Source organism: Macrobrachium rosenbergii, chromosome 36 (genome assembly GCF_040412425.1).
Source record: "Macrobrachium rosenbergii isolate ZJJX-2024 chromosome 36, ASM4041242v1, whole genome shotgun sequence".
NCBI classification, from domain to species: Eukaryota; Metazoa; Arthropoda; class Malacostraca; order Decapoda; family Palaemonidae; genus Macrobrachium; species Macrobrachium rosenbergii.
The window spans coordinates 18,054,486-18,078,589 of record NC_089776.1 but is presented as its reverse complement, the minus strand read 5'-3'; the positions used below and the strand labels follow the sequence as shown (position 1 = coordinate 18,078,589).

Below are 24,104 nucleotides of genomic sequence, written 5' to 3'. Positions count from 1 at the left end.
TAGAGGCTAGGTAGCAAGGTTGAGAAAACCAATAAAATATGAAAGAGACTGAAGTAATAATGCAAGAGAGGCTGGGGAAGAGAGCTATCTTAATTCTAACTGGGGGGGAAAGAGATTTCCCTGGTTATCTCTTCCCGTCCCCTTCCTGTTCGAGAGCCCTCCCGCCCGTCACTTGCCTTCAACGCAGAATAATCCATGGTGAAGCATGTGACTTCAACAAGGCAGTCTCTCATTAGTCCAGAACTTGTGTGCTTGAGATTACATATTAGCAGACGTTTTACTAAACAAGATTTCGTAATCACATAAACTTTTGCTTATTTTTTAATTCAACCAGTATTTTTTCGAATGGCAGTAAGTACGGAAGAAGCTAAGAAAATTTAATTTTTCATTTTCACAGAAACTTCTCTTTCCAAGGACAATCTCTCTAAATACGAAAAGTAAAACCAAAAAAGCAACTTTCCCTACTACCCCTGCAATCACATGCAGCACAACACCGCCCTACTGACTTCCAACCTTTTTCCGAAAGTGGCACGTCACACTTTCTTGCCATGACCTCGAGAAGAACCCTTTTTATGTAGCTGTGTCGGTGTGCTTTCACTAACGTAATTTTGATTACATTCTTCTACCTCCATGAGTTTCGCCTTAGTTACGTAATCAATCCTGGTGTGCACTGTAGACAAATCTTGAAACGAACGACGCATTATACCTTCTTTGTGCATGTTTGCTTCCTGGTTAAAGTTAGGAGAATCCATCAATTCCCGTATCTTTATTCATTAGATTCAGTTTCCCCTTAAAGGTATCCAAATAATATTTTTGAATCTCCGCTTTCATAAAAGTGATGTGCTTGCCCTTTAAACGAATGCTTGCAATCTTGTTGATCATACGCAATCAGTTTCTCTCTCTCTCTCTCTCTCTTTTCTGAAATACTGTACTTGTTGACGAAAATACCAACCTGCTACTTGACAATCGGTCTCCCTTGTCAACACAGTAAACCAGATATCTGGAGAGCTTAAATATACAGTACATATACATACATACCCACACATTATGTATACTTTTGTGTGTGTAATATGTATACATAAGAATACAAATATATACATTATATATATGTATATATATAATATATATTATATATCTATGTATATTTTAACCGAAGAAAAAAATATAAATAAAAAAATCACGTTACACGTCCGGCATCTGACGATCGATGAAAACGACGTTCAAAAAAGAGAGCTGTAACTATATATATATATATATATATATATATATATATATATATATATATATATATATATATATATATATATATATATATACATATATACATATATACATATATACATATATACATATATACATATATACATATATACATATATACATATATACATATATACATATATACATATATACATATATACATATATACATATATACATATATACATATATACATATATACATATATATATATATATATATATATATATATATATATATATATATATATATATATATATATATATATATATGCATGCATGCATGCTAAACTTGAGACACCAGTGAGAGCAAGGCGCTCAAGAGTTTTACTCTTAAGCTTAATATCTCCAGGAGGTTTGCTGAAGAGCGTTAAGGTTACGCATACTATAGGCAATGACGAGGAAAAACAATAGGCTCTACGGTTCTAAAGAAAGAAACGAAGGATAAGGTGGGTCGTGGTTCTCGTATTTCAGACAAAAAAAAAAAAAAACGGAAAAACCTCATTTATAAAGATACATTATACCCATTATTAAGAAAAAATCACCTAGCCACTTTACATTTTTTAAGATATATTACTCTCTCACTGTTTGGAGAAATCTATAGGAAAATAACTAAACCCTTCATAAAAAAACAAAACCGTAGCATCTGAAAGCAAGAAAAAGAAAGCAAAGAACTTTTCTTCTGTAGTACAGTCCCCAATTTGCGATTAAGAAAAAATCGTCCGTTTTGTAAAATGTGTTCTTTTCTCCTTTCTGTTCAGAGAAATATAAAACTCCAATGAACCACATTCGTTTCTCTGCTGGACAAACGAAGCGAACGGTTCCCATTTCCCTGAAACACGGAAACAATGCCGATCAATCTCTGAAAAAGCAAGGTCTGGTCCTTCTCTGTCTTCCTATCTGTCTATCTATCTGTCTATCTATCTATCTGTCTATATATCTATCTGTTTGTCTCTCTTTATAACCGTCTATCTATTTCAATATCAAGATCCATGCCCTCTATCTTTCCGCTTCTTTTTGTATGTCTGACCCATTCTGCCTTTTCCTATCTATCTAAAAAAGGAATGCATTCCCCTTTCTCTCTCTCTCTCTCTCTCTCTCTCTCTCTCTCTCTCTCTCTCTCATCTTTATACATACATACATATGTATGTATGTATAAAGATGAGATTTTTCTTGTACTTTTCTTGTCTTTTTGTAACATACGACATCCTTTCTTTTAAAAGAAAAATCAGTGACCGATACATCTGTAACAAATATTAGAGTGGTCGTACTATCTAGTTTCTGAAAGAAATTCTTTCTATATAAGGGTTAAGAAATCATCCTTCCAAACGAAGTTAATAAGAACGTTTATTCAAAGTTGTCTGGGAGAGATCACATGGTTTACACTGCTATGCAGTTTGATGTGAGAGAGAACTATTTTTTGTTTAATGACTGAAATTTATTTTCTTCGTATAGCCCTAAATATTTGGGTTGCTTCATCTTTTGGCTTTCGCCTTCATATGTTCCAGTCAAAGGCATTTCTTCTGAGCAATAACCAACTCGAAGCCCTTCTCCCGATCGTCTCGGGTGGCTGGGCTTAGTCCAACACCAGGTCTCTTATTCCCTTTGACAGTTTTCCACTCCCTGCCGCTCTTACGCAAAGGGCCAGCTTCGTCTAAAGTACCAAGCAACCCTCTCTCGACATTCATACTGTCCGCTGCACGGTTGCATCCCCGTTTACTTTCTCTGGGCACCATTTCGACAACACCCCTTGAGCCTAATGAAGAGTGAGTCCTTCTTAACGCTCTTCTCCAAATTTACTCCGTGGAAATCAATACTCTGCCCTTTTGGGCAATCTGCAACTAGCTCTCGAACTTTAGCATAGCTGGAAGTTTGGACGCGTGCCGGAAAATATTCAGAAAGGAGGAAATGTGAGATATAAAGAGGAATTCTCCGAGATTAACGAAGCACTGATGCATTGTGTTCTATTGGCCTCGCAAGCACTCAGAACTTACTTCGTCTCCGGCTGAGAAAAGTTACCTCTGCTAACTGTTATTTCTCTCTCTCTCTCTCTCTCTCTCTCTCTCTCTCTCTCTCTCTCTCTCTCTCTCTCTCTCTCTCTACACATATGCATTATATATATATATATATATATATATATATATATATATATATATATATATATATATATATATATATATATATATATATATATATACATATATATATACATATATATATACATGTACATATATATAAATATATATACATATATACACATATATATATATATGTATATATACATATATTTATATTCAGTGCTTCAACCTTACCTCACACCGAGGGTTATCAGATTTCAATCCCACGGAGGGAAAACCTTTGGTCCGTTTCCGGAAAAATGCATTGTGCTCCTTATCGACGTAAGCAATAAATTAAGTACCAAATGATGGGACCTTTAGTGGTTCACAGTCAACCTGGAGATGGGCATGGGGATGACAGCCTCATCCCAGGAGACTTTCCGAGAAGCAGAATGTTAGCACTCTCAGACCCCAGCCCCTTTAGGAAGAAAGGTATGAATATATGTATATATATGTACATATACATATATACAATCATGAATCTACAAATGTTGTTTAATATCAAATTCACGCTACTTCGGGAATATCCCCGATGGAGAATTATCACCGAAGGGGTAGGCCGTCGATTGGAGCTGTTGGAAGGTAATTGTGTCGAGGGATCGAGACCAGGCAGTACCGATCCATTTATCACTTATAAAGTCCCCTTCGGTGATAATTCCCCATCAGGGGATATTCCCGAAGTGATATTAAGCGTGAATTTGATATTAAACAACATTTGTAGCTTCATGACTTTTATGTAATCACGGTGTGATAAAATTTCATATATATATATATATATATATATATATATATATATATATATATATATATATATATATATATATATATTTTATATATATATATTTTATATATATATATTTTATATATATATATATATTATATATATATATATATATATATATATATATATATATATATATATATATATATATATATATATATATATATATATATATATATATATATATATATATATATATATATATATATATATATATATATACTGTATATTACCTATACTGTGTGTGTGCTTTCTTGTTTGTGTGCATGTGTAAACATAGTTTTTCAGGTTAGAAATGGTAGGAGCAGGAGTACAGCAAACTTTCTTTCAGGCACTCCTCCAAGGTTTCGAAAATCAATAAGAGCTTCACAGAACATGTACGCGTGCCACTTACCCAGTTTAAATCTCTCTCTCTCTCTCTCTCTCTCTCTCTCTCTCTCTCTCTCTCTCTCTCTCTCTCAAAGGAGATTTATTTTGCATTATCCTAAATGATACATAGGTTACATATGATTTTACACACATGTTAATGCATTTAATTAATGCATGAAACTTATACTGTAACATGTACATGTCACAAACAGTATATGTGTATATATATACATACATTATATATACAATGTATTCATTTTCCCTAATGTATCACTCTCCATTCTCCCCACTTGACAAAGCCACTTCTAAATGCTCGAATCCAACACTTTACTGCGCTAACACTTTTACAACTTCATATAGTTCTCACACTTCCAGCCCTTTCAGCTCCACTTATGCTTGGCAACCAGTTTATCTGAAAAGATTATTATTTTTTTGTCTTTCACTTAATTCAATAGCCACACTTCACTACCATAAAGAAGAACTGACTCATTTCATTCATGCATCACAGCTCCTCTTGTTTTCCAAACCTTAATACATTCACGTAAAGATCTACCACTGCCATTCTTTCACCTTCCATACTAATATTCAGTGCTCTTGTTCCTGACCTCTTTCTATCACTCTCTCGGTTTCCCAGCTTACAAAATCCATTAGACTCTTTGACCACTCTCTTCATTTTCTCTTCAGCATCATCTGCAACAATCAAGCACTTTACACTTCATTTACGACCCAACTCCTTGTTTATCACATTTGCACAAGTATCTTCAAGAGCAGCAATGTTCCGTTGATTAGATCGATGTAGCACAGATCTCCGACATTTAGGAATTTCCGGGCTTTTCGTTTTATGAAACATTTAACCAGTTGGTTTTTAAAGTACCCGAGTCATCTTCTACTGAGAAAAGTCCATCAACACACATGACACGTAGTGAACCAGCTTGACTAGGAGTCTAGGGCTGACAATCCCGTATCAGACTTTTGACCATTAAATAGGCCTAAATAAGAGTAATGACCTCAGATCAAGAGTAAAGAACAGAGGACTCTTTCTAAATAATAGATGTCAAAGGATCGAGGTCATCGACACCGAATATCAAAAGAAAACCTTTCATGTCTTGCGATTAAGAACTTGTGTTATGTTATCTAACTACACTGTTCTAGCAATTTATGTTTTTTACTTCATTCAGAGAAATTGCCATCCCAGAAAAGTACATTCATACAGGTCAGGCATCACATTCGCTCTAAATACACTATCGAACGTCTATACACTCTATTTGAAGTCTGTTAATCACAAGGGTTTCGAGTTATATATATATTTCCAATACTGTCCACTTAGGTGTTGTAACGCCAGATAATTTTTAGTCAGTCAATCTTAGACTATCTATACTAGACAACTCGTATTGCTTTTTGATCACCGTACGACCTAATCCCTCTTTCCTATGAAGTCTGCCGTCGAAGTATTCCTTCTCGTTAAATAACTCTCTCCCTTCAGTTACCTAAATTACGATGAAAGTCCAAGCAAATATTGCCCAGCAATAGCTAATTTGATTTGATTTCATTTGGGTTCAATAACAAAATAGTCAAATCAACAACTATCATAGCGCTAGCATTAATTTCATAACCATTGGAAAAGTTTGAATCGTGCTGTTCATACAGCCAATTACCCTCCCTGTTTAGCGGTTGCCACATGGCCTGAGTAAGAAATGACTTGATAACCCTTCCCGTAATTCTTGTTTCAATACGGACAACTTCATTCCGTCATCCAGCCCGAACAGCTTTGTTCTTGTTAGTCAAAATACCTTGACATAATCCACAATGAATGATTTACTGGCTGAGCATCAAAACGAAGCAAGAAAGGAACATTCTCAATGCGTCGACAAGGTCCCGAAGGAGCCAGACAGACTAGACTAAACAAGTTGTCGGATGTCAGGATTGGGATGGAATGTTATATAAAATTTGGGCCAAGGGCTGGGAACTATGAGGTCATTCAGCTCTGAAATGTGAACTGAGTTTAAAAAGACTTTAAAGGTACAACAGTAGGAAAACCTCGCAGTTGCACAATGAAACAATTGTGAGGAGAGCGTTGAAAGAACCCTCTTCTAACAACATAGTTTCAGAGTGCAACTGCCAGGCTCTCTTCATGTTACACCTTTGAAACCCCTTTACTCCCAGTTTCCAGTTCAGCGCTGAATGACCTTACATATTCCACCCCTTCCCTTTGGCCGAAATTTCTTATTCCATTCCATACAGTACACCGCATGAGGTGCACTCTCCTACTGGGTTTATAGGGCAGGGCTTTGACATGGTGATAGTTCGAATATTACCTAAAGTCCGGAGACCCTGAAAGAGGTCCTGGATAGTACAATACGTTTCGCAGTGAAATTAAGCAGTTTGTTTGATCACGACGATAAAAGTGACCACTAACAGATGCCAGACGAAATTCAACGTAAGCTCGAGTTGACCGTCAGGAAGGAATCGTTACTGAGCTCGAGACCTCAGCCGAATAGCTGAAGTTTCAGAGACTATATATATATATATAATATATATATATATATATATATATATATATATATATATATATATATATATATATATATATATATATATATATATTAAACTGTTGCCATGGCTTTAGCAGTCAAAACCCTTGAATACAGAAAAAAATATTGCCAATAAATAATATACAAACTATCTACAGGTATTTAGTAAACATCACTGAGTGAGACATACCTTAGAAGCTCTACGAATCGACGAGGCTGATCATTTTGAATGAAGGTACAGATATGCTATATCTAATGACTCCTGAGAAGCAAGCAATCTGAAAAAAAAAAAAAAGGACAGGCGATACGGTACAATATTCAGATCGTATCTATACACACTGCAAGAAGTTTAGGAATAAGAGAGTAATACAATGGATATTTAAATATTGCTGAGATACACTGGAACAAGCAAGCGATCGGAAAAATTATTTAAGATAATACTAACGATAAATAGATTGGATTTATTATCAGCAAATGAAATTTGAGTAACGAACATCAGCATTATATTAGCAAGTACTGCAAAATGCTTACCGAGGGCAACTGATCTGGGAACAGAGTATTAGATTGCGTGACATCTGTTTATTTCGAACAAAGAGATCCGAACATAAAAAATTAAGGTGAAATAAAGATACAACATGACAATGATTATAATAATTGCCTTCAAGTGAATCGTCCCATGAATTTGCGAACCTGCTCGTTGATGGAACGTTTAGCAGTGACATTTTGTTAGGATATGCGGGCAAGAAAGTGACTCGTTTAGTGTGAAAATGGGTCCGAGACTGAGATACATCTTCATGGATGGACTGACCAGAGAAGTCAGAGAAGGGACAGGAGACTTGCAAAGAAAACTAATGTGTCTTGGCTGATGTTGGGGGGAAGGGGGTGGTTATGTAAGTTGATGACGATAAACAGAGGCTGTACAGGCTCCCGAAAGGGTTTGCAAAAGGAAATAAATCTGTTGAAAGTGGAAGCAACCAACATTAGATAGTTCAAGGGTAAATGTGACAGTAGTTGCAACCTCGAGATTTTCACGGGAGGACCTCTCATAACCAAACAGGTTGATATATATATATATATATATATATATATATATATATATATATATATATATATATATATATATATAATATATATATATATATATATATATATATATATATATATATATATACATATATATAATATATATACTGTATATATATGTATATGTATGTATATATATAAAGAAACAGATACAATTTAAAATCGAATTCATTACACCATGGAAATAACTTTCACCAATAGAGAATTGTAATTGATGAGTGCTTCTGCGACTGGGCCGAAGTACTTATCAATGAAAAATCCTTTGGGTGAACGTCATTCCAAAGGTACAGAGAACTAGACATTAAACGAAATCTATGGCTTAATATCTGTGAACATAAATAAGTCACGCGTATATAAGTGACTAAAAATCTTTATATGTATATATAAACTCCAAATGTGGAGAAACAAATTTCAGGGCCTTTTTTCCGTTTAAGTAAAAAGTAATCAATTCGGAATCTCAGAAACAGAAAGGAGAATTTTGCTGGGGACGCCAGTACAATTCAGGGATATTTTCCCCACTGTTTGGCCTTCTTTTCATACTGTTCAAATCATGCTGCGCGTTGTTGTATGCTCAGCTAAATTCAGCTTCCTGTATTCAGCAATATTTGTCAGAAACTCCGTCCTAAATGAAAGACTGTGACACTGTTTTATTGTGAATTCTTTTCTCTCCTGGTGATATTCCATATCGCTAGTACAACCCTTCCCGTCCCTTTCTTCCCCCTGCCCTCCCTCTCTCCTCTCTCTCTCTCTCTCTCTCTCTCTCTCTCTCTCTCTCTCTCTCTCTCTCTCTCTCATGCACACACACAAACACATGCGTCTTTGGCAATAGTTTGTGTTTTAAAATAACAGAAACCATAAACATTCCTTGTTTGTCAGAACTTCAACAATGGGGACAAATAGCAACTTGGTGCTAAGCATTGATTTAATTCTTCATACCGAAATGGTTTTCATTTAAGGAACGTTTACCTTTTCTTACGTCTCTTCAGGTAAACTGTTGTTGTAATATTCTATTTAGTTTCCCTTTAATAAATAGAAAAGTTCTTTTCGTAAGTCTAAAAATTTTATCTAAAGCACTCTGTCTTCTAATCATTATTGTCATTGCTCAAGTAGAATCCAACAAGTTTCTTATAATTTGAAGCAATACCTACTATCCGAGGTACGAGGCTTTGTGGGGTTTGACGCTAAAGAGGTATACTTGAAGATCTCGAAGACTGGACAAATGGAAATAATTATAAATTGACGGAAACTTTTTTTTATCAAAGATATAAAAAACCATAATAGTCTTAATTCAGGCAAAGGAAGGATTCCCAGCGCGTCTGTTTAAGGTTATTATAGGCAATATATGGTACAAGTGGTTAAAGACGATAATCATTTTGAAAAACATTAAGCGCGCCAGAATGAAAAAGAATACTCTTGTTAAATGCTTGTTAAATGAATCGAAGATCTTGGATCATTAACAAATCCCAGACTCACTGACTTCTTACACTGTCGGTTTTATGAACGAGGTTAGTGACGCTAATAATATTTATATATATAAAAAAAAACTCAGTGTAACAATGAGCCTGAAAACATCATTAACTTTTCCCCAACTTCACTGACCTCTGATCCTCTCAGTCGGCATTTTTCGTCATTACCATAGATAATCCGGAAAGAAGTCGGTGACAGGGGACCACAGTGACCTAGACGTTGGTCAGGAAGACCCCTCGTCCTTACCGGATTTGCGGGAGGGATCTTTGTAAGTCTTCCACTGCCGTTTTTACTGCAACCCAACTCTACATACGCGTCTGAGCCGGAGGAACTGTCGCATGCGCAATACAAGCTTGGGAAACTGAGACAAACACCAAAGTATATGATCGACTGTTACTGTTAATTCTCAAAGCTATCTTCCGAGGAAACAGTGTACTGTCTGAACGTCGAAACAGCTGGAATGATATTCAGCAAGAAAATCTGAGGAAACCCAGCACTGGAACGACTAGTTAAACCGGAACCAACCTTCATGAGATGTCAAAATTTTTAGTAGCTAGAAAATGCATGATGGTCACTTCTTTCCGTTAAAGCCTGCGAACCTTACTTTATTTTACAGCCACGTTATAAACCCTCCTTTTCCCATTAAAAATTCCACACGCCTTATTTTCATTTTCACTTCAATCAATAATGACCAGCTTTGGCTCCAACAACCTATCTTCTCACCATACCATCCATCAATTGTTTCTAAATAAATAATCTAACAAAAACTTTGATAAACAATTCCATCTTTCCCAAGTATAAGTATCAACATTGTTCCTGTTAAACCACACATTCACAACAGTCGAGCTTCTTCGAAAACATTTCCACGCATTCCTGACCTATCAAATTGCCTGCTCTTTCGGTCGCCTATCTTTCCATCCAAATCATTCGCCATATCCAACTTTCCTCTGCACCACACACAGAAAGGGGGATTGGTTTCAAGCGCCCCCATAAACCTTCTCTTTACTCTAAATCTTTTCCGTTTCTCGAACATATACGCTTACTCTCACTTTTTATCCGGCAATAATCAATCTCTCACAAACAGTCCTGGAAAATCACTATGTATGCTTTCAGACATCTGTACGACTTCAGCCATCTCGTCCCCTCCCCTACGCCTATCAGTTACACCACGTCTTGTCTCTTCCTTTCTCGGCTCTGGGCTACCTTCCTGTACACTTTAGATTCATTAGAAGCCATAACAACGGTAATCTATCCCAAAGCCAGCTAATGTCACGCAGTAATTTCTTCCCTTCTGTACCACATCCATGCATAAGCAAAACCCAAAGCGTCTGATTTTTTCTTTAACAACACTAGTACGATATTGGGATACAAACACCATGCCCCCCAAGACTACGGGCTGCCCCAGAGCAAGAGCCCTTGCCAGTGCAAGGTTGGCTCCCGAACATTTTATGATTTTATAACCCTCTGAGATGCAAGACTCCTATAAAAGCGCTCTAATTCCTAGCATCTTGCAGGAGTAAAAGAATCAACGCAGTACTGCTACCTTCCGATCGTGAAAGAGGAAATACGGCAGACTAAAAATGTGTCGTCGATATTGGACTTACGAAAACATTTTAGTTATCTTTATTTTTGTTATATTTTATCCTGTTCTATCGTGATATTGATAATTTTGTATTTTATATTTTACTTATCATTTTACGTGTAAAAACTACATTTATTAATTTTACATATACTATTTGAATGTCTTTTACGGTTCTTTGTTGATCTTCTATTGTCAACTATCTATTTTTGTCTGGTTGTTTCCAAGTATATAAATACCTGAATAGCAATTCTTGGTAATTGTTAACAAGTTAGATGTAAAAAGTTAACTACAAATCCGTATGTTTTAACTGTTTTAATTTCGAAATGCTAAGTGGTTATATTTTTGACAAGTATTCCCTCAAAAGAATGGTATATATATGCGTGAATTTCTTTGTAAACTCTCATTTGTAGACGAAGATGTCTCTAGAAGAGACGAAACGTCCTAATCAATAAAACGTCCATCAAAATGAACTTCGGTGCTTTACTCCATCCGTTACCAAATTTAACGACACTGGCACAAAGGAGAACTTACTGCCAACATTCACCAATATATATATATATTTATATATATATATATATATATATATATATATATATATATATATATATATATATATACACATTATATATGTATATATTCCATATATGTATACATGTATGTGTATATATTTATTATATATATATATATATATATATATATATATATATATATATTTGCAGTACAAACCTCCGTCTTTAGCAGCTTGTACTTCACACTGACCATTTTGTTTTGCAACAGTCTTGTCATGGACTAAACGGCACGGAGGTTAGAGTAACAAGTAGAGAATAACGTCAACAATTGTTTTTCCTTAACTGTCTTTGGAATCTAGACCTCACAGGCTTACAAGACTGTAGTGTAACCAAATGCAGCAAGGCCACACACACAGGGGCGTTCCTAGACATTTTGGGGCCCGGGGGGCACAGTCCCATTTGGGGCCCCTCTTATAGGGTGGGAAGCTAGCGAAGCGAGCCAAAGCGGCTGGAGGGGTTGGAGGGGGGAAATTTTTTAGAATGTCAGCAATTGTAGGATCATTTTAAAGGCACATTTAAATGCAAATTTCAGAAATTTAGCTTGTCCTGTCAAGCAGCAATGGTTAAATTTCGCATTTTGGGGCACCCCCCTCACTTTGGGGCCCCGGGGGTGATTTCAAACAGCCCCCTCCCCACCCCCTCAGGAACGCCACTGGCCACACACACCTATTCTAATATAGAAAAAAAAGCTAGAGGATTTAATCATGTACCCTTTACCTTTAGTCCTACCAATAGCACTGAGTGTTTTCTTATTCGTGCATTGCCTTGATTAGCAACTATTTTCCAGGTGGCGACGTCATAAGCGGAGACGGGAAAGGGACCATCTCCATCTACGGACCATCATTCGCCGACGAGAACTTTGCAGTACAACACGCAAGAGCCGGGTTCCTCAGCATGGCGAACAAAGGTAAAGGAATTTGATGAGCGCTGCATGTGTGACGAAAGAGAGGCGGAGCAAATGAAAGGAATTTACTCGAGCACAGGATGAGCGAAGAAAGAGAGGTGGAGAAAAGCTGGGAATTAAGGCTAAACAAAAGCAAAGGAAATTAACTTGTAAGGCGTCTGGGCATTCATGTTGAGGCTTACCTTGAGTGCAGCATATCCTAAGGTCCATGTAAAGTGAAATTTTAACTTAAAATGCCTCTTCGAGGATTTCTCTTTATTTGTGCTTTGCACTCACTCTCTTTGTACGTGCTTTTAATTTAACAAGAGAGAGCAGGGTATTTTTTAGAGTGTGGTTGCTGACTCAGGCGTGGATATATATATATATATATATATATATATATATATATATATATATATATATATATATATATACCACTCCTAAGTCAGCAACCAACCGCCCCACCCCCTAAGAAAATACCCTCCTCTCCTCCTCTTGCTGAATTAAAAGCATGCACAAAGAGAGTGAGTGAAAAGGAAAAAATAAAGAGAAATCCAGGTTATTTTTGGAAAACAATATTAATTACAAGGTATGAGAGAGAGAGAGAGAGAGAGAGAGAGAGAGAGAGAGAGAGAGAGAGAGAGAGAATTATTGACATTTCGTATGCAATCATTCCACTCCTATACCAGCATTAACATGGGAGAGAAGGTGAAAAGCTGAATGAAAGGAGGCGGTACTAAGAGAATACCAAATGCAAAATCCATTTTTTGAAGTCTGACATTCTGTTAACCTCTGTCAGGGCTCTCACCATAAAGCAGTCGGAGCAGATCAGATTGTTTCAGATGATAAAACGAGAAGAGTTTAGCTATACTTTAAGACCCATATCCTCAAAACTGGAGATATTTCTTTGTTTATTTTGGGCAGTAAAGTGACTGTCGAGATGAGCAGCTCGGCTCAGCTCCAGTTTTCATATAAGCTGTTGCACTGTGCGGATGGCAAGCTATAGCTTTCTCAGGGCACTGTTGTTAACTGAACAAATGGTGAATGAAGATTTAGACACTTAACTGAACAAAGGTGAGTTAAGAGGAATGGTAAGTGAATAAAGTTAAAGAAAATTAGGTGGACATGGGATGAGCGAAGCAAGAGACTGGACAAAAGTTAAGTACTTCAAAAGAGCAAGGGATTAGCGAAAAAACAGAGAGGCAGGGAAACAGTTAAGGACTTTCAATAGACAAGAGGTGAGCGAATGAAAAGACGCTGGGCGTGTATATACAGTAGATATTCACCCTAACACATAATGAGTAAAGAGAGGCCGAATACAGGCTGGAAAAGGCTCATCAAATTTCACTAGTACGAAACGGCCTAACGGAGTGAGGGTACGTAGAACAGAGCGACGGAAGGTAAAGGTACATAATAAGGGGATCGATAAGAAGGAAGCCTCACAAAATCCTAAAATCCTCTAAGGATGGGGTAGAGACTAAAAAAAGAGAGGTATTAAGAGAAGCATTAAAAGGGGACGGAAAGAAATGCGGAGGTAGATGAAATGAAGCAGTAATGTCTATGACTGGATTCTTCAACGTGGAACAGTGTGCTGAAGAGTTTTCAATGGACTTGTGCAATGCGCCCTTATGCTGTTGGTAATTAACAGCATCAAAAAAGTAATACGATTTCAACAGGTTCATTAAGATTGTAGTAACTTCTTCTGGGCCACTTGTTTTTAACGTACAACCATGCTATATTCAGTGAGGTTTTCTGGGGTTAGCAATCCAGTAATACAATGGGTACTTGGATAGCTCGGGTAGTACTTAGTGGGGGGAAATACTGTGAATCCCTGTTGCGATCACTTGGAGATTTGAGAAATATCATGATCTATCTTATGAAACGACCAACCGAGCGAGAGAGAGAGAGAGAGAGAGAGAGAGAGAGAGAGAGAGAGAGAGAGAGAGAGAATATGTTATGCATGGTTTCGCCAAAGTGAGGAGGGGGCTTACAGTACTTCATCGACTCAACTGAGGCACTGCCATTTGAATAATGACCCGGTGGTGTCCAGTGCTTAGACCAGAGGTTCTTAACCAGGGTCCGTGGATGGGCTTCTGGGGTTCCGTGAAGGTCACATGAAAATTTTATATAAAAATATAACATTTTAGTTATATAAAATTTTAGTTTTATATTCCATCTTAAGACTATTAGTGTATGTGGCATTCGATATTCAAATGAAACAGAAGCAGAGCAAGGCCCATTGCATGAAAAATGTTTTGTTTATGTAATCATATGCATTTTTCAAGGGACAACGTCCCTCGCTTTCACCACCCAAAGATGTTCGTTACTCAAAAAAACTGAGCGCGAGAGAAACAGAGACAAGGAGGCAGAATCAACAAACAAGGTCCTGCATCCATTTGTCCCCTCCACCTTTTGTAGTGTTTTATATAATTGTATCCTCCCAACTAAATCTAGAAGTCTCACAGGGACCGGGCTACATGAAATTCCATTAATGTTCTCACTTTACCTACAACTAAATTTTGTCAAGTAATTCGATTTCAGACTCTTGAATTCCAATCTTCAAACGATATAATCAATCTAACTTCAAGCTTTATGAATAAGCTAATACATAATTATGTGATATAAATTATACAGACATGACTTTTGTATTTGAATTCCCAGTTTATCTAGACTGAAGGATCTTCTAAATAATTATACAGTTTATCCATAATTTTCTTTGGAGACAATTCCTACTGAAAACTGCGACATTGTATACGAAATAAATATATAAATGAGCACAAGTGTCTTAATTTTGTTGATGCAGATGGAGAGAAATTCAAAGTAAGCAAATAGAAAATAGGCCACACAAGACCGGGAGCGAAAAAATGACCCAGTTCCATGACGACTGCTGAGTGGAAAGTTAAAGACCCGTCCTTCCCTCAGGAGACAGTCTCGCTGCGAATTTCATTCTGTAATTTTCGTAAATGACATCTGCACAAATTTTCCTAAAACAAGCAACCCCCGATTCGGTTACGCTGTCAACATTCTAGTTCTTTCCAGTTTGATGATGACGTTTGAGTTTACTTTCTGTTTTTCCCATTACATATTCCGTCTTAGTGACTGCTTTTGTACATCATCAAAAGCAGGAGTCCTCAGCTTGAAATTCGAGGTAGGAGTTCAAAGCGTACAACAGAATGCATATTAGGGGAATTAAAAAGTACTCACAGTACCATGAGTCTTAAAATGGAGAAACAACCCCACAGTTATGTAACTGTACAATTATACTTCAAAATAAATCTCTCCAGATTCTCGATAGCTCTCTGCAGAGATTTATTCTTAAATGTATTTGTACAGTTACATAACTATGGATTTTATTTGTTTCTCCATTAGTGGTGTATTTAGCTGCATAAGAAATTTATGTTTTAAACGAATCTCCATGTCGATTTTAGTACCATTATATGTTGCATTGCACATAATTTATGAGCTTTTTATATTCAGTGGTAGGTTACTGAAGTACAGGAAATGGTCTATAACTTAGATAGTACTAAATAAAAGGGTCGATAGACTTAACTCTGCTCATCCATTCGTAACAAGTGGATTGTTAAATATCCCTTTAATGTAATGAAATAAATTTTAATGATTTTGAAGATTATTACCGAAGCACCAAGTCCATCGGCTTCGATGGATTTACATTTACCTGCTGATTATTAATCACATACGGTATAATTTATAACCAAGTTATTGAATATATTTTTGGTTAGCAGCAAACCAAAATGCCATTCGTAGGGTTTAAAAACAGGTTGGAACAAAGGATTTCACACTATACACTACATACCGTAACTATTTTAAGAGATGAAAATAAATAAACGCTACACGGAAAACATGCGATACAAATAGGCAAAATTTGGCGTGAAACTTGTCGCTGAAGGCAGAAGTAAAGCCCATAAATCAATATTATTGAGCCATAACGAGGAACTCGGGCCGTAACGAACTTCATCTAGATGAGATCTTTATTTCCACCTTTACTGTTGCTCAAAAAAGCGACAGCCCAAACCACCATAAAACCAGCTTAACCTAGGACTAGTTTTTAGCCGAACGAAAGTTATCAATGTAAACCGGCTTCTCCTGCCTGAAAAAATAGCGATAAAAAAAATGTGCATATACCATGAGTGCGATTTGATAGCACATGATAGCTACACGGATGCACCTTAACCCAACGTAACCTAGGATGCCGCTTCCCACTGACAGAGTCCTGAACCCAATCTAATCTACACTATAATTATGCAAGTAATACTCAGACGAACACATCCAGCCTATTCTAATCTATGCACAGGATATTTTGGGGATTTCCAGTGTGGCGAAGGCTTCAAGAGATTTAGGGTAAAACGTCTTACTGACGGCAAGAATACTACCGGCACTAATAACAGTATTAATTTTTGAATAATGGAATATCAATATTTTCAAAATCACAGTATAAACAGGGAGAACTTGCCTCCATAAGCCAACAAATAACAGTAAGCTACTAAAACCACTTGAAAATAAGCAGTTAACATTAGAACTGTGCATCCCTAAAGTAATCTCCACGTGCGTGATACGTTACAAGTTTTACTACCCTTGTATCAATACTTAATATATCTTCTCTCACGTCTTCAGGTGAGATATATAAAAATTCATCAGCCTTTTCTTACCAATCTCTTCGTGGCTGGACAGCGGTTGTATTCATGTGTCTGTCAAAATGGCAGTCTGTTTCTCCGTCTGTAAGGCATTTCGAAAGGTGTACTCTGGAATTACAGAGAAATTTTTTGGCAGGCTGGGAGGTGCTGCTTTGGTTTGTTATCTATGCGTCACCTACTCCGGGTGCTAGTACTACAGGTGGTGGAAGGTCCTTGGGACGCCTTGTTTAGTCCTAGCCCCTCGGGGATCAAAGTATTATGTACACCCATTTCCGTATTGTGTGGTCGACAAATTATTATTATATTAATAAACGATATCTTCGTGCGGCCGTCTATTTTACACTTACCACACGGTGTTTAGTGCTAGCACCTTGGAGTAGGTGACGCGTAGATAAGCCAAAGCAGCACCGGCTGGGATATGGGGAAGCGGCGTTGGTGGACATAGGTATTCCGAGTGCTTTCTATCTATCATCAGTTGCATCAGTCAATCGACAATGAAACAGTGGCACGCTCTTTCTTGAATAAAGTTCAAATTTTAACAACTGAATGTTAACAGACAGGGATCGTTTCACATATAGGTTACCATGGGCCTAGAATAAAACATCTTGAATAAAATACATGCAACAAAAATCCTTACGAATATAGGACAACTACACAGACTCCTCGGAGTTGATTATTTATTACAGTCGCTTGAATTCAAGCTTGATTAAATCACAGCTTACTCAACTTATTCACAGTAAAGCAGCAGACGGTAAACATTTCTGAAGGAGAAAATTCTCCCGATAAAAGTGCCTGAACGTTAACTTTTTTTTCTATTCCCCCTGATAAAACGAAGAAAAGGTCACTTTGGCCTTTTCAACCTGTAAATCAGTTACTACCTAAAAGGTTCAAGATGGTTGTTATCAACTGACTGTTTGGTGGTAGTAGTAGTAGTAAGAGAGGAGGATGTTGGCAAGTGAACAACCCTTTAAAAAGTGTTGCGTAACTGTTCAGCAAAAGTGAAACGAAAACAAACATCTGTGGAATATTTGTTTTCGTATAATTTGCAATAATGTCTAGTATTTTAACTGTTTGGTGAAAGGTGTAAGACTTTGTTGACCAAAAGGTAATTATCGCGCCGAGAAGAGAAGAAATCAAGTAAAGTATTATGAAAGTTGGCCTGGCAAGATTATGATCATCGACGCAGAGTAATCAAGTTTCTTTATGGTTTGTCTAGTGCCATTCTGCTCGTACAATCTCAAAACTAAAGTTATGATGGCTAATTTTTTTCAGATTCTAAACTAATTCCCACAAAATGACTGTTTTTGGACAGGTTATCTAGTTCTCATCCCTTGTGAGGAAGAGACCTGAACAAGTATGGCTGATCAAATCATGCTCGGTCTTGCATGAAAACTGTGCATTAAAGAGTTTCTCTAAGTGCTGACAAGAAGATAGTTGAATCGTGGTTTGACAGCACTACGTTGCAAGCATTGCTGAAACCGCTAACTGACCTCAGGAATTTGACTTCAAAGGCAATGAGACCTGAAGACCTGATGATGTAACTGAGATTATTCCAACACTCCCTTATTATTTTTGCTTACGGCTTTCTTGAGGCATTGACATTGTGCATGTCAATGCCTCATTTACAAGAAACACATACGCTGGCTATGTAATAGGAAACCCGGTACGTTATCAAGAATATTTGCAAATTTAGGCATATTACTTTGTGAGAGTTTGTTTCGCAAGTAAATTATCTTTTGGTTTGCTCGATTGTGAGCTTCCTCGAGGTAGGAATAATAAATCGTTTCGCCGTAAGCACGTTTACGTGCAAAAGTACTTGTCTGGGGCTAACTAGCTTCCCTCGAGGTCTGCATATTTAATTCAGCCATACTAAAGAGAGTACTAATGGCAATGGACAAGAATTTGTCAAGAATAATAAATTTTAAAAAGTCGCAAAATGTACAACTAAGCAGCATGAGCATATGTTAAATAATGAATATGCCAAAATAAATTAATGTTTCATTATAAGGTAGATTCAAAAAAGTAACGTGCAATAAACAAAAGTTTGTGATGTGACTGAGTGACCAACTTTGGTCCTTTGCCCTCCTGGAGGTGCAGCACGCGGCCGCACGCCTGAATTAGTCTTTAATTCCGTCACTGGTCAGATACCCAATGTCCAATTAATGCAGACGCTACAGTGATGTGACTGAAGGGTTTAACATTTCCCTTCTTCAATCGGACAAATATGTCAGGCACACAAACCCTTTTCTATTTTCTGTCTTCAAAGGGAAGAATCTTACTGGAAACAGTCAAGTAGGTAGGAAAATTACGGACAACTTGCACAGAAAATACAGAACACAGGAAGCATTCAACTATCATCAGAGAAGGTAAAATCTACGTAATTAGCGCACTTAGACCAGTTACAGAAGCTTCTTTAAACTTTTTCTTTATTGCCTTCTCTGGTGAAAATGTTTCTAAAGCTTCTCAGAATTGCTGACATTTTCTTACAAGAGTCTATTTACCCTTTCATTCTAGTATAACCTTACATTACGGACCACCAAAATTAAAACTTGAACGTTATTGAACGTCTTATTCTTGTCATGAATCTTAACAAGGATAAACAGAAATAAAAGATCTCACTGTCATAGATTACCCAGAGAATTATAAGCCCAAGTTGCATGTTCATGAAAAAGTAACTATATGGCACACTTACTCTAATACCAGTTCTTGATACTGAAGGTTTTTTTTATTTGTTCTCAAGTCTCCATAATATGCTTAATACAAGAAAAATACTAAAATCTATAGCAAATTTATTGTTACCGAGATAAATACTAACGAATGTTATCCCGCAAACCTCAATTAACATCCAAGAGGCTAAGTACCATGAATCACCAATCATTCACCCTCAAAAAAAAAAAAAGCTATCTTACTAGTAATAAAACGCTGTTCGAAAACATGTGTATTTGGCAAACTGGCCAGCCTTAAAACGATGGGCTTCAAAAGATAATTTTTTTTCATTGTTACAAACTACTGACGAATCTATCTGCGGTTAGACAGGTAACTTGAAGCTCCAAAGGCTGGGCGCTCACAGTCTAGTTTCTTTAATGATACACAAGGGTATGTCTTTCTAAGCTCTCATAGGCATTGTTTTACGTCTTGTAAACTCACCCTGCTCTTGAAGTTCCATGAACACTCGATATTCAAGCATACTAGAGTCACTACATTTCACTTAGGGCTTATTTCATATCGGGTCTACTCACCATGATGTAGCATTTGTCCTTCATTAGAGGCTCCACGAACACGGAAGTCTTTAAATAAATACACAGCGCCACAAACACAAAAGTAAAACATACACAAGAGAAACGCGTGGCTAACGTCCACCGCCCAGCAAACAAGACCAGTGTTTGCTGCCTTTGGCCGAGACGTAACGACGACAGAGTTGCGCAAATAAGCCTTTGGAACCTATTTGCGCGGAACCTATTGCTGTAAAAATTTGCGCCATTTTGCTCCCTAAGTCCACGTCATACAAGATTTCTCAGTTTTTAGAATCTGAGTCTGTAAAGCGTTTTCTTCTTAGCTTTACACTCATAGATCCACTGAGTCATAATCAAGTTCTTTATTGTTATAGGTTAAGAGGGCTGTAAAAATCCAACTTTGTCAAAGTCCGGGGTAAACTCAAGCTAAGAAAAGATGGGTGGAGGCAGTTTGTTGAACTTCGGGACTACTTGTTTCATAGCCATTTGCTGCTCGACAGAATTTTTTAAATTATTATGTTCAGTATTTAGTCTCTAATATTAGAGTCTTTATAGCACACCTTTCTAAGTTAATGCTACCAGGAGATTATTAGACATGAAGACCCATTGTAAAATCAAAGTGATCAAGATTTTAACAGAACGCTACCAACGGTCATCCACTAAGGTTCTCAATAAGTTATCTTTTTTAGACCGAATCACTTCTAGGTATTTCTTTAATAATGCTATTAATCATTATGCTTCCGTTGGCCAGGGTACTCATAAGAGGAAATTAACAAATCTTGTTGTCACTGTTCCTAAATTTCGATGTAACAATACCTTTTTATCTAATTTTTCGGACTACCAATTATCTCCAAGAGAAGAATTTTTGTTATCCTTTGGACTAGAGTTTTGCCTTCCTTGCTATGAACCGTCCTTCAATAAGTTTTTTGGGTCTCTCGAACTACTTTTTTCCAGATTGGTCAAGTCCACAGTAATGGTCAACACTGAACGTCTTCGTTCAACACTATATTCTTTACCCCATAAAACTTTAATAACCTTTCTAATTGCTGGACACCGTTTTTTAAGATAAATCTCGGTAAACAGTATTAATGTTACCACTGCAAATTTAAATAGGAAGTTAAGGTTTAACCAGTTTTATTGATTCTCAAAGCAGACACGTTGTCTTAACATAATGTTCTATTTTAAGCTCATTTCTGCGCTAATATAAATAAAAAAAAAACTAATCAAGGAATGTGTGCGACAGAAGTCACTAAAACACAAGCCTGGGGAAACTAATAGTGCAGAAGTTGTGGCACCACCCTAGGCCTACGATTATTGGTAAAATGGTCACCACACAAAAGAAATCTACGAAGTATGACGCTTGAGATAACTCAGGTCTCACAGATAGGGACAAAATTACTACAATCACCTCAATAATGAAACCTCTTGACAGTATTATTTTTCGTATTCAGGCATTTAGATAACTTTTCAGGATTTGATTTCCTATGGATGACCGAATACAATTCCTGCAAGTTTATTAGAATACAAGGATCCCATAACCTGACAATGACCACATTTTATTACAGTTTTGGAAAGTTCATTTGAATTGTTAAAACTAACGTCGCTTTATTCAGTATTCAAATTTGTTGAGAGGCCTTTCACTCAAATTAAAATAATATATACTTTTTGATATATAATTTTATGCCTCCCCTACCGCCAAGAAGCCCTCATAGGTCTGGTGATTAAAATTTTTGTTAGCATTCGTCAGTAATAGATAGCTGAATTGTTTGTATGCAGTTATTCACTTAACTGTTTATACAGAGATTTTTGTTACGAATGTTATGAATATTTGCGATTTACTTGTATATTATACCTACCAGCGTAGGCTCTCAGGGATGGCCAAAAAATCATTCTTCTTATGACAAGAAGCGAAAACTGGTTGGAGTTACAAAGTTGGCTGCGCTCAGGGATAGCAAATCGAGCAGTGTGTCAAGTGACGTACGCTAACTGTACTTAGCCAGGCTACGAGGTGTAACCTACTCAAGCCGATACACTAGCTAAACGTTTGACTGACAATGGGCCAAAAAGTCTGTGAACTATCCAGAGCCAATGCGTCTCAGTCTTTCTCTTCAGAATAGTCTGAAGCCAGCCAAATCGCCAATTCTGCAATCATTTGTGATACAATAATCTCACTTTTCCCAAGGCTGGTGTAACCTACTCAAGCCGATACACTTAACTAGACGTTTGACTGACATTGGGCCAAAAAGTCTGTGAACTGTCCAGAGTTTATATATTTGGGCAATGCGCCTCAGTCTTTCTCTCTTTAGAATAGTCTAAAGCCAGCCAAATCGCCAATTCTGCAATCATTTGTGATACAATAATCTCACTTTTCCTCATCAAGAAAATTGATTTACCTTATCCTGAGTCGACGCACCTCTTTAACATTCAGTCTTCCACAGGAAGGGACACCAACGGCTGCCAGTTCTTCATTACAACCGTGGCAACGACATGGCTGGATGGTCACCACGTAGTCTTTGGGAAGGTCAGTCTCGGTAGCGCTTTTGTTATTATGAGTACCTAATCTTTATTATTATTATTATTATTATTATTATTATTATGAAAACCTTTTTTGTCATTATTATAAATACATTCACAAAAATTGTCTAAAAACCATTAACTTAGCTTGAAAGCTTATACAAAATATACTGTATACACATGCCTACACACAAATATATATATATATATATATATATATATATATATATATATATATATATATATATATATATATATATATATATATACCAATATATATATATATAACAACTAGCCGACCAACCTCTCTCTGCCTGGCAAAATCTGAATAACAACTGATAAACTCTCTCTCTCTCTCTCTCTCTCTCTCTCTCTCTCTCTCTCTCTCTCTCTCTCTCTCTCTCCCTTTCCTGTTAAGATAGTTGTTTCAATTACATTGGCCAACATTTTTGACATTTTATATTTCACCCTTCTCACCCCCTGTTCCTATTGGGCTGAACTTGGACTTGAAGGGCATCAGGAGTGTCAACATTCATCTCAGCAACCTCGAAAACTGTGGATTAGGCACTAATATCTGTCATTTTTGACGTTTTGTTTTTCATCCCTACTCACCCCCCTTCCTATTGTGGCTGAACTTGGGCTTTCAGGGCATCAGGGGTGTCATTATCCATCTCAGCAACCTCAAAAACTATGGATCAGACACTAATATCTGTTGTTTTCGGTTATTTTTACATGTCACCCCCTTCCTATCCCTACCCCATTTGGTGCCAGTGATATCTTAACCCCCCCCAACAAAAGTATCCTTTTCCAATAGTAAGTCATATGTATACCAAAATGAGGTATGATAAACCCTCAAAGTTTATTTAGTTACTAAGTCTATGGGCAGAACCAGTCCCGTTTCAGGAAGCCCATCCCCACCCCTTTGGTGCCCTTTTGCCCTTTGCCCTTTTGGTGCTATTGATGTCTTATGCCCACAGTACTCTTTTCCAGATAGTAAGTCATATGCCTATACCAAGTTTGGTTAAAATTGCTCACTGCATTTCAAAGTTTATGCTGGAATATATA

At 36.9% G+C, this 24,104-nt stretch overlaps 1 protein-coding gene and 1 long non-coding RNA gene across 3 annotated transcripts in view; one reads left to right on the top strand and one right to left on the bottom strand.

Annotated features, from left to right (window-relative positions):
* The window catches only part of LOC136824987 (uncharacterized), a 172,340-nt gene extending 151,599 nt beyond the window's left edge, over window positions 1–20,741 (bottom strand). Inside the window, exons 1-2 of the long non-coding RNA XR_010849199.1 lie at window positions 20,532–20,741; window positions 7,247–7,334 (exon numbers count right to left, since the gene is read on the bottom strand). This is a non-coding gene — a long non-coding RNA (uncharacterized lncRNA). The remainder of the gene's footprint in view (window positions 1–7,246; window positions 7,335–20,531) is intronic.
* The window catches only part of LOC136824985 (peptidyl-prolyl cis-trans isomerase 6-like), a 43,450-nt gene that overhangs the window by 16,623 nt on the left and 2,723 nt on the right, over window positions 1–24,104 (top strand). For both annotated transcript variants that reach the window (XM_067080975.1, XM_067080976.1), the window contains exons 3-4: window positions 12,545–12,664; window positions 22,964–23,046. In XM_067080975.1, coding sequence (XP_066937076.1) covers window positions 12,545–12,664; window positions 22,964–23,046 — 203 coding nt within the window. The remainder of the gene's footprint in view (window positions 1–12,544; window positions 12,665–22,963; window positions 23,047–24,104) is intronic.